The sequence below is a fragment of the Balaenoptera borealis genome (assembly GCF_965194805.1).
Source record: "Balaenoptera borealis genome assembly, chromosome: 6".
NCBI lineage: Eukaryota > Metazoa > Chordata > Mammalia > Artiodactyla > Balaenopteridae > Balaenoptera > Balaenoptera borealis.
In genome coordinates, this window is record NC_138863.1 from 8,276,488 (window position 1) to 8,287,557 (window position 11,070).

General features: G+C 61.7%; 1 protein-coding gene across 2 annotated transcripts; it reads right to left on the reverse strand.

Moving 5' to 3' along the window:
• Positions 1–332: 332 nt before the first annotated feature.
• Positions 333–7,261, reverse strand: B3GNT7 (UDP-GlcNAc:betaGal beta-1,3-N-acetylglucosaminyltransferase 7). Of its 2 annotated transcripts, none has more exons than XM_082395599.1 (3): positions 7,203–7,261; positions 4,675–4,772; positions 333–2,777 (listed from the first exon to the last, which is right to left on the reverse strand). In XM_082395599.1, the coding sequence occupies exons 2-3, from the start codon at positions 4,683–4,685 to the stop codon at positions 1,583–1,585; spliced, it is 1,206 nt and encodes a 401-aa protein (XP_082251725.1). In that variant the 5' UTR covers positions 4,686–4,772; positions 7,203–7,261; the 3' UTR covers positions 333–1,582. The 2 variants fall into 2 exon arrangements, with proteins under 2 accessions (XP_082251725.1, XP_082251724.1); XM_082395598.1 differs by lacking the exon at positions 7,203–7,261 and adding an exon at positions 5,727–6,232.
• Positions 7,262–11,070: the final 3,809 nt, after the last annotated feature.

Here is an 11,070-nt window from a genome sequence, read left to right on the forward strand (position 1 = left end):
TGAAGGAACGTCAGGAAGCCCACCAGCCCCTGCACGCCCCAGACCCAACCCCACTCGCTGCAACGCCGGCCTCGGGCGGCTCTGGCCTGGCGCTCGCTGGGAACACTCTGTGGGCGGCAGGTCTCTCTTGCACCCCGCTCCCCACCCAGGGGGCGTCTTTCTTGACTCTGCTTTCATCCTGGCACTCAGCTCCCTCTAAGGTCCTTCAAAGGGTCCTTGTGTACCCACCAGCCAAGAACAAGGAACGAGCTGTGTCTTCAGAAATCTCCAGCAACCTTGGCCCCAGACAGGCCCTCCGACGGAGATGGCGACAGGAACTTTCACACCAGAAAAAAAATCAGTCCCCTTTTATTGAGAAAATAGAGTCGATCCCTCAATCTTTTCCCAGGTGACTCGACCCTGATCCGAGGTGGCATCCTTCTGCAGCCACCCCCAAGGACCCCTGAACCTGAGTGGGGTGGCCCACGAGGGCCACGCCATCCCTTCACAGGGGCGAATGCTGGTCTGCTTAGGCCCTGCAGAAGTAGGCATGCAGATCGGGCAGGGTTCTGGAGCGGGGCTGGGACGGGCACGGGGGTGCCGGGGCGGGGTTGTGGCTGTGGGGGGAAGAGTGGCCGAGGCAGGTCGTGTCTTGCTGAAATGAGGGAAGGGGAGGGAAGAACACCACCTTCTCCCGAGGCCTGGCACCTTCTCCCTCCAAATTCTTCATAAATAGAACTTCACATTAATAAAGGCATGTCCACTTCCAGGGTCAAACCGGCTGGTTTCCGGCTGCGGAGCCAGGCCTCACGGGGCTGCAGGAGGGCCCTCGGCTTGGGCCGGTGGGCGTCACCGTGACTGCCGGGGCCGGAGCACTGCTCTTCGGCCCTGCGTCAGGGGGTGAGGTGGGGCTGCAGCCCATCCAGAGGTTCTGAGGATCGCTGAGGTAGTCAGAGTGGCCGGTCATGCTTCCAGACAGACGGGAGCCGGATGGAGCGTCACGGGACGCAGCCAGGAGTGAAGCCAACTGGGAGTAGAGACTGGGCAGCCAAACCCCAGGTAGGTCAGGGGCGGGGGTGTGCCGAGGGCCTTCTGAGGCTCAGTCTCCAGGAGACCCAGGGGCGTGAGAGGGCCTGTGAGCCTGCACAGGGCTGAGCTTCTCCTGAAAGGGCTGCTTAGGCCCGCGGGGAGACTGAGGCATTTCACAGGAGAAGGAGAATCTTCTCCATGAAGGTGAGAGGGCAGCCGCAGACCCATCCAGGGGCAGGTCTAGCCCAGGTACCTGAGCACAGGGTTCCTTCAGAGGCCACCAGGGCCTCCCACCAGGTCAGGAGGGAGCCAGGCCACAGACCCAGGTTAGGAGGGCTGCCAGGGGCCAGTGGCCTTGCTCCCCAGAGAACCGTCTCCAGTCTGGGCAGTTCCAAATGTTCCCGGGCCTCAGCTCCGGCTACCTGCACCCCACCACACCTGGGGACACGTAAGGCCCACCCCTCCACCTCCCCCGCGGGGACCAAAGGCTGTGCCCTGGCCTCGCACTTGCAGCCTCATGCCTTCCGGGGCTCGAGGGCACACGCCCTGGTCTACCCTGGCGGCCCGCCCGCTGTCAGAGCACCTGGAGCTTGCGGGAGCAGGTGAGGTTGCTGTGCACCAGACCCCACATGGCAAGCAGCTCAGTGGGCAGCAGCTTGTGCACGACGAGCATGGAGCGGAAGAAGCAGGGCTCCTTGTTCATGCGGCTGTTGCGGTTCCGCGAGATGCCGAACGTCTTGAAGCCCTCGTGGGCCGTGGGCCGCACGCCCAGCACCTCCAGGCACATGCCCAGGAAGACGTCGTCGATGGGGTAAAGCTCCAGGGTGTCACAAGCGTGGTGCAGGCGCCGGGCCAGGCCCCCGGCCATAAGGAAGCCCCCTCCGCCTGCGTACGGCGGGTAGCTGGCCTGGCTGTACAGGACCCCGGGGATGTAGTATTTGTTATCCTTTCTGCGGATGGGCCGAGCGTGCTGCAGGACGTCACCCACAAACAGGTCTTCCTGGGGCCGCCGGTCAGCCAGAAATTCCAGCAGGTTGGTGGGGTTGACGAAGACGTCATCGTCGCCCTTGAAGATGAAGTGTACGTGGGGGCAGTAGATGTCAAGCCACTTGAGGAAGTGGATCTCCTTGAGGGTCAGGTTGAAGAAGCTGTCAAGAAAGTCCCACTGCAGGATGTCCCCGTAGATGCGGTCCTCGTAGGCCAGCAGCTGCTGGTAGTGGGCCCGCTCCTCCTGCTTGGAGGCTGTACCCAGCAGGAAGAGGGTGTGCACGGCGCCGCGGCCCCGGCCCGCCGACTCCTGCTCGCGGCCCCAGGTCTGGCGGATGGCCTCGCGGCGGTCGTGCTGTGTGATGACGGACTTGACAACCACCAGCAGATAGACGTCGCCGCTGCACTTCTCTGGATGGTTCAGCAGCATGGGGAAGTATCGGCAGTGGCGATAGAACAGAAACTGCTGGAAGTGTGGCTCCAGGCCCTGGAACCAGGGCTGGTGGGTCAAGTTTACATTGGCTGAGCAGTTAGTGGTGGTCACATCCCAGGCCTGGGGCCCCCGTGAAACCATGGGTGTGAGGGTGACCGCATCCTTCGGGTTCTTCCAGAAGCTGTCAGGGTTCACCAGGTGTCCGCTCGGTTTCTGGGCCTTCTGTAACCCGAGGGTGGGTAGCAGGGGCTCCTGCAGAAACTGGCTGGGGGTCAGACTGCGCTGGAATACTGTTACAGCCACGAGCAGGGCCAGCGACAGGCACACACTCTTGTAGATGGTTCTCTTCCTGGGGTGGGGGCGGTGAGGTGGGGAGAGGATGGTACAGAGGAGAGAAGAAAGGATGAGTCAGTCCCCTTGTACAGAGGTGCAGTCCCAGATGGGCAAGTGGACCCTGGGCACAGACTCAAGTCCCTGGGCCCCTGAGCGGTCAGAGGAGGGTCCTGCTTCCTCTCTCATCCTGCCCTCCCTCCTCCAGGACCAGGGGGGCCACACAGCACAGAGCTCAAGTACAAACACTGTGGAGTCAGGCTGCTAGGATTCAGATTTTGGTCCTGCTACTTACAAGCTGAATGGAGAGGTCCAGTGGGTCTCCCTTAACCTCTCCGAGCCATGATTTCTTCTTTTCCGAAATGAGGATAACATGCAGTTGGAGTGCTAGCTCCACTAGCACTAGTGCCGGGCACACAGTGGGTATGGAGTCAGGGGAATGCTGTGATTCCCCGAGGATGACCTCTGCCCTGCTCGCCACCTCTCCCCCAGGCACCCCCTTTGCTTTGTGCAAGCCTGGTGAACCCTCAGAGAGTACACCTGCTCAAAAAGTATGGGGGACATTGGGGAGCCGGCTCTAACTTGGGACCTGAAGAAGCCTGTCCCTTCCCCGTCCTCAGGCATCCATGTGACCCAACAAAAAAGAACAGCTCTCACGGTCGACAGAGGCCTGAAAATGGGGCGAGCATCTGCTAGCATGCCCACTGCCCCCATACCCCCACTAGGAGAGGTGAAGTCCCCCAGCTCTGCTGCCTTGGGAAGGGCGCAGCTGTATCCCCACTCTCCAGGGTCCCTCATGCCAAGTTAACCTCACCACACCCCTTTCGGAAGCAGAAATCAGATTTTTTTTTTTCCAGGAGTGCTCGCAGAGCCAGGGCCAGGGCCCTGAGTCTCTGGACCCTGAGCCCTAGGATGCCAGGACCCTTTCTCGTCAGCTCACACTCTGGGGGTGGCCAGGCCACCTGCCATGTTCTCTCCTGTGGAGACATAGGAGCTAGGGGCTCCGGGGTGGGGGGCAGGCCAGAAAAGTGTGGCCTCACAGGGCCAGCCCAGCAGGGAGATGGCCCTGAGTGCCAAGAGGGGAGATATGGGAGAGACAGACTGCAAAGTGGTGAGAGTGGGACCAGGTGGAGACGCCTGGGGTGGCCTCAGGACCGGCTGATTAAAGGTGCAGGCACCCAGGGCGAGTGAAGGCTGAGCCCCATGGAGCGGCAGTTTCCCATGGGGTCCCAAGATTTCCTGGAGGAAGACTGGATCCTCTCAGGTGCTGGGACAGGGGTGTGACCCAAGACCGGATCCTCCCAGGGGGTGGGAGCGGAGTGCTCCGGGGCCGGCTTTCCTGCCCTGGTGGTTTCAGCGAAGCCCTCCACACCCCAGTTCGGGAGGCCGGACTGGAGGAAGTACGGAAGGGGTCATCCCCCTCCACGCCAGGCTGGTTCCACTTGCACCGCCCCACTTCATTTGTGGGAAAAAAGCCCCCAACGGGAGGAGAGGAGAAGGGGAGAGGTGGGCAGGCGGGAGGCACGAGCTCCCCGGGAGGAAGGAGAGCCACTCGGGGGTTGAGGGTAGAGGACGGGGGTCGCCCAGGACGCAGGAGGCCCTCGGAATGGGGGACGGGACCCAGCTGCCGGCGAGACCTTGCGTCGCTAACTCCCCGGGCGCGGGAGTGGGATGTGCGTGCCTCGGTGCCCGGGCGTAAGGGAGCAGAGGGGCCGCCGGGGAGGACTGAGCGCACGGGCCCCGCGGTCCCCGGTCGCCGACCGGCCGGTCCAGGCGTCGCGCACAGCCGGGCATCTCCGGCCACCGCCGTGCCAGCCCATCTGTGCCCGGGAAAGTGAGGCCAGCCCGGGACACCCAGCGCGGCATGCCTCCCCGCGCCCCCAGCCCGGGTCCCCCGGCCCGACGGCCCCACTCACCACAGCGACATGGCGGCCCGGTCCAGGGCGGCGGCGGCGGAGCGGGGCGCGCGGATCGCAGCTCTGGGCGCCGCGGCTCGGGGACGGCGGGCGGGGACCTGGACCGGGACGGGGACCGGGACGGGGGCGGGCATGGGCGGAGGCCGGGCCGCGCCCCCACCGAGGCTTTCCTTTTCCCCGCGGCCGGAGGAGGGGCCGGGAGGGTAGGCGGCGGCCCAGGTACCTTAACCCCTTCGGCGCCCCCGGCCCTCCGTCCCCGCGGCCGCGCGCCGAGCCCTCAGCCCCGCGCAGGGCGGCAATTACCCATTTCCCGGGGATGGCGCCCGAGCCCCGGGAGCGCCCGGAGCCGCCCAGGATCACTCGGCCCGAGCGTGAGTGGCCGAGTCAGGACTTCGGAGCCCACGAGGGTCACTCACGCCCCTAGGGACGCGGTTTCCCCCGCGGGGCGTCCCTGGGGTCGCCGGCCCCTCTGGACTCTTGCGGACCGGGACCCCACCCACCTCCAACCTCCCCAGGCGCGCGGGGCCCAGCCATTTCCCTCCGGCCCCGTCCGGACTTTTTCTGGGTGGGTGAGGCAGAGGCAGACAGGGCTTCCTTTCCCCCCCTCTGTTTCCCTCTGCCCTCTCCCCTCCCCCCCGCCGCCCCAGCCCCCCCCACCCCCCGCACCTAGCTACCTAAGGCTGGGTCTACGGAGGAGAGAGACTGGGGCTGGGAGAGCAGAACCCCGAGCAGAGGTCAGGGGGAGGCCGGGCTGCCTGAGTGGGGACCCCGGCCCGCCTGAGTGGGGACCCCGGCCCAGGCCGCAGCGCAGCCCTGAAACCTTCTCTGTGTCCCCGGACAATAGCCCTCTCCATCTCTGGGGTCCTTCTTGCCTCTGGAAGCCCCTCCTCACCACCAAGGAAAGGCCCGTCTGCCGGCCCAACCTTCCTTTTCATCCCTCAACAAGTATTTCACTCAAAACCTTTTTTGTCCCTAAGCCTTTATTAATCTGTTTGTGTATGCCACACCCAGGGGCTCCTAGGGGGTGGGCTGCACAAAGGCAGAGAACTCACAGGGACGTTCTTGGCCCAGGTGGGTCTGGGGCGGTGGTGTTCCATCCAGGTGACTTCCAGGATCCTCTAACAGGTAATGTCTGTCCTAGCCTTGTTCCATGTTGAGGTCCCATCACTGAGCTTACAGTAGGGCCTCAAAAGGGCCCACAGTAGTGAAACAGAAGCATTTCACAGTCCAGTAAATAACAGCTAACATTCATCAAGCAGTGCAATATGCAAAGCACGGTCTAGGCCCCTGTGTGAAATGACTCAGTCCTAGAGACTATTATTATTACCATTTTACAAAGGAGGAAATGGAGGTGCCTGCCTCCAGTGGGTCAGGTCTCATAGTAAGCAAACCCAGGAAGCCTGCCTGGCTCCGGAGGCAGGCCCTTTTGCCCTTCACTCAGGGAAAGCAGTGACAGGGAGCTACTTCCTGCCAAGGGGCACCCAGGGAGGCCAGGAGGCCTCTAGGTACAGTCAGAGGCAGGTAGTAGGAAGCCTAAGGAAGCTGCTCTTTCCCAACTGGACCCCAGGCCCCTGAGGCTCTGGTGAGGAGCCCTTTCTTTAAGGCTCGAGGGCCCATTGGAGGGGGAGGAGAAAGCCAACACTCAATAGAATTTTTCCTGGATGTTGCAAGTGAGGGACTGTGAAGGGCCTTTCAGGCAGAATTCCAGAGGAGAACCCTGGGGCCAGCGCCTTAGTAGCAGCCCCTCCCAAGTACCAGAGTAGGAAGAAGGTCTGACCTGCAGCCCAAAGCCCCCCTTGGCCTGGCGGCCTGCTGTTGAGGGCCACCCAGAGTCCCACTGGCCACCCATCCCGCAGGGCACCCAGTAGTTCACTGCCCAGGCTTCTGTGTTCTCTTGCTTTGCCCTGCAAGTATGGCCTTGAGGCTAGCCTGAGGGCTAGTGCTGGCCTGGCTGAGGACAATCTGCCCTGCCTCAGCACTGACCTCTCACCTGGAAGCTGCGGGGTCTTTTCAGGAGCCTAATGAGGGGTGGACACAGTGATCTCTGGGAAGGGGTTTTGAGGCCAGGTTTAGGGACTGGAGGGGCAGTGTCGGGTCTGTGGGTCTGCACTTCCTGCAGGTCACTGGGCGCAGGTGGCTTATCACCTTGAGACCTCAGTTTCCTGGCAGCACGGAATTACGGAGATGACGCATGTGAAGCTTGATCAGTGCCTCCTGTGGGGTGTCGAGCCAATCCATAGGCCCCAGAACCCAGGAGGGTTCAAAGGTGGTAATGGGAGGACTGCCGCCAAAGGCAGCAGAGTGTTTGCCAGTGGAATCTGGTCCATTGAGAGGAACAGTTTGCCATCATGGATTCATTTGATCTGTGCCTCAGTCAAACTCAGACTGGGAAATGGATGACAGTTAAATACTCGGTGCTTGACTCTGGGGTGGGAGCCAGGCCAGCCCCTGGTCAGCTTGCACCGTCAGTCTGACAGGCTCCCCTGGGGCTGCTTGAGCCTGTCCCTATCAGGAGTGCTGGAACTCACCCAGTCTGGCCCACTCCACCTGTCCCAGCCCTTGCCCTTTGGACAGAGTCCCAGCAGCAGATTCCTGCTGATGTCTTATGCCTTGAAGGAGGTGGTTGAGCAAGGTCCCTGAGGAGGCAGAAGTCAGTCTGCAGATGGAATCTGTCACCTGCCCCACAGCCATGGCTGAAGGCAGAGGGAAGCTGCAGAAACTGATCCGGGAGGTGGACGGGGCCCTGGAGGGAGGGTGGGGGAATGGGAGCAGACGGTTAGGTGGGGGCTGGCATGGGGCCCAAGCATGGTGGAAGTGGCTCAGCTGTCCCTGTCACATGGTCATCCTCTGCTCCCCTCAGGTTGACGTTCTTCCCTGAAAGAGGGAGCTCAGTGAGCCCTGCCTGGGAGATCCCCAAGAGCCCCCTTCCCCCTCCCCCTTTCCCCTCCCCCTTCCCCCTCCCCCTCCCCTCCCCCTCCCCCTTTCCCCTACCCCTCCCCCCTTTCTTTCACATCAGCCCCCACCAACCCTCCAGAATTGGTTGGGATCCCGACTCTGATGGTTTCCCCTGGGCCGAAAGCCCAGGGCCCAGAGCCTGCTGAGCCCTCAGATGTGGAGGGCCCTCTGCAGGACCAGAGGGTGCACTGGGCCAGCCTCTGGCCGAGGTGTGAGGAGCTCTGGGCACCTGGGAGAGAGGGGATGGAGCTCAGAGCTGGGCAGAGGCTGCAGGATGGAGAGTGGCCCTGCCTGTGGTCCCTTAAGTGCAGCAGTGTGATGTGTGTGAGCGTGTGAATTCACATCCTCCCCAAGTAGGACTCTACGCTCCAGGGGCAGACACGGCCAGCGCTTCGAGGGTGGCCATCTACACTTGCACCATGGGGTCTGTTAATTCACACTGGAGTGTCAGAAGCCATCGCTCTTTGGTGAAGATGTGTGCCTGGCAAGAAACTGCACAGGCCCCTCTGTTCGAGCCTGAATGAGCCCCCATAACCCAGCAGAGCAGTGCCCTGGGCCCAGAACTTTCTCTAATTGGTACTGGGTGCCCCCCTCACCTACAATGATCAGACTGGAGGGTTAGCCAGTCCTTGGTCAGCATGAGCGTGTCCTTGAATTTGCCCTGGGATGGAAAGTGGTACTCCCTCGGGCTCCTGGGCAGGGGTAGGAGGTCTGCTTTTGTGCTTCTTGGTAACAGGTGCTTTAAGTGGGGCAGCATTGATTGCACTGTCACACACCACCTGTCCCGGAGGTGTGGGGTGAGGCCCAGTGTCCTCACCTACCTGTGGTCCTCAGAGGCCACCCATATCCCCTGCACAACCTGACCCACCCTGCAGGGCATGCTGGGAGGGACTGCCTGGGCAAGGGGGGCAGCGCACAAACTGGCACTGGAGGAGCCCCCTGCAGGCAAACTCTGTCCCCACTGCAGTCTTCCAGGGGACCATGTTTCCTGTGGGTTGGCCCTCCCTTTAAAGAGTGGGAGGAAGAGGAGGAGGTCAAAAAAGAGTGAGCAGAGAGGTGGGGGGATGGGGGAAGAAAGGGGGTGCTCGGGGAGGGGGCAGGGAGGAAGGACAGGGTTTTGAAGCACGAGTGGTCTGGTTTGGAGTCTGAGAGGTCACCTCACCCAAAGGAAGATTGGGCCAAAGAGAAGCCCAGATCACAGGGGCTTGAGAGAAGATGGGAGGAAGGTAAAAGGGGCTCCTTGCAGGGTCCCCATATGAGCAACACAACGGGCAACCCCATTGCTGCCAGGGAAGCCCAAGATGCCCTTCTAGGGCCAAATCCTGATGGAGCCAAGACTGACCCAACAACTATGAAGGTGATGTTGCCATGATTCCAGGGCCTGCCTGCAGAGAATCTGATGGAACCTGGGAAATTGTATTTTTCCACTTTCCTAGGTGATTCTGATGCGCAGGAAGGTTTGGGAACCACTGGTGTTGAGCCCTCCAATTCCAGCTCTTTTGGTCAGCCGTGGGCAAGGGCCAGCGGAGGGACAGTTCCTCCTGTGAGCCTGGGGACAGGAAAGACCTAATGGGAGGCAGGTGTGGAGGAAATCAGGGCCAAGATGGAAGAGCTGAGGAGTTCGCTTTCCCATCGAAGCAGGAGGCAGTTGAGGAAGCGGCCGTGGAGTCAGTAGCTTGAGAAGAGGGGGCGAAGGGTGGCCACAGCCCTTGTATGGGATCCGAGAAAGCCAGGGAAGGACAGAGGAGTGGTAAGCGCCAGGCAAGGGTGGTCCCGTGTGCCCTGGAGACTCAGACCCGCGACTGAGGCAAGGATTGTCCGGGGCCCCTCTGGCTGCAAGTGACAGACACCCAACTCTAAGTAGCTCAAGCTTGTTTGACGGGCCAGTGATTGTGTCTGGGGGGTTGGGGTGCCATGATCGGCCGGGCCTGGGTCACGTGTCCGCTGCCGTAGTCGGAACAACTGTGAGGGGGCAGATCCCTTAAAGGAAGCTGCTCTTCTCAAGAAGGCAGGAGAGAGGTGCCCAGGCCAGCCCTCCTGCTCATGCCCCTTTGGACTCTCAAACTGCCCTCAGAAACAAGCCCTAAGCCTGAGGGCCCCAGGAGGAAGAAGAAGGGTGGTGTCTGTGTGGGAAGTGTCTGTAAACGTTTTCCTGACAAGTCCTTCTCTCCAGGCTGGCCACTGGGGGGGTGGGCACAGCCCCCTTTGTGGGGCTGGCCTCCCCTTTCCTGTGCCTGGGCCCCCACCGGCTGGCCTGGGGGCAGCTGAAGCCACCCTGGCCTTTGTAGGGGTGGGAGCCAGTCACGTGTGGGTGGAGCTGGTCAGACGAGAGAGAAGCCGCAATCCGAACAGGCCCAGGAGCAGGGTCAGGGCGGCCTGTGAAGAAGCGGGGTGGGAATGAGAGGCGCCCTCCCCGGATGCTGCCCTGGGCGCAGGCCAGCTGGGCTGAGCCCCGGGCGCTGCGGGCGGGGCGTGCTGGGCGCTCACAGCTGGCACACACACAGCCGCACGGGCAAGCAAGCGACAGACCCAGACACGCACACACACCCAGGGACAGGCATGCACACACGGACGTATCTGGAGACACACAGCACTCATACACAGACGCGTTCACACACGGAAGCATGCATGTTCGGCATGACAGTCATAGTCATACACACTCATACACACAAGAGGTACATGCACACCTGGTAAGAAACACACGCAGACACACTTATACACATACACCTACAGAGACACACATCACCACAGAGAGAGGCACATACACACACCTAGACTCACCCATAGACACACCCAGATACTCATCACACACGCACACACACCTTCTCACACACACACACACACACACACACACACACACACACACACAAGTCCAGGTGGGAGGGGCTTCCCCCAACCAGCTCATTTGCTACCAGTGAAACCCTGCTTGGCAGGCCCTTGAGAATGGGCTCAGCACCAGGCAGCTCCCTACTGCATCCTTGAGTGGCCTCTTCTGATCTCCTCCACCTCAAGCCTATGCCCACCCATACCTCCAGGAACCTCCAGCTACTGACCACAGGCCCTTTGCACCACCCGAGTCTACCTCCCATCCCTACTCCAGCCGCCCTGGCCTTCCTTTCTCCTTCACCAAGACTCCAGCTTCCTACTGCTCAGATGCGCTCCCCCCTGCTGCATCGAGTGAACTTCTGCTCATCTTTCAAAACCCACCACAAATATCCCCTTCCTTGGAGTAGGTGCTCCCTCTCTTGGCTGGCATCATGTCTGTCTGCCTGTCCCCCCTCCACCTGTCCCATGACAACTAAGAGCAGGGGCAGGCCTTTCTGTTTTCCTGGCAGCACAGGGTGGGGGAGGCACCGATGCCGTTGGCTGAATAACAGAGGGCATGAATTGCCAGCGTCGGCTGCCTGGAGGAGACCCTGGCAGGGACGAGGCCAGTCTCGC

Excerpts from the sequence above, each read along its gene's own strand:
- B3GNT7 (XM_082395598.1), bottom strand. The coding sequence starts at position 5,771 with ATGGAACACCACCGCCCCAGACCCACCTGGGCCAAGAACGTCCCT. Across the intron at positions 4,773-5,726 it reads CCTGGGCCAAGAACGTCCCT|GTCCCCGCCCGCCGTCCCCG; the intron begins GTGAGTTCTCTG and ends GTCCCGGTCCAG. Across the intron at positions 2,778-4,674 it reads CGGGCCGCCATGTCGCTGTG|GAAGAGAACCATCTACAAGA; the intron begins GTGAGTGGGGCC and ends CCCCCACCCCAG.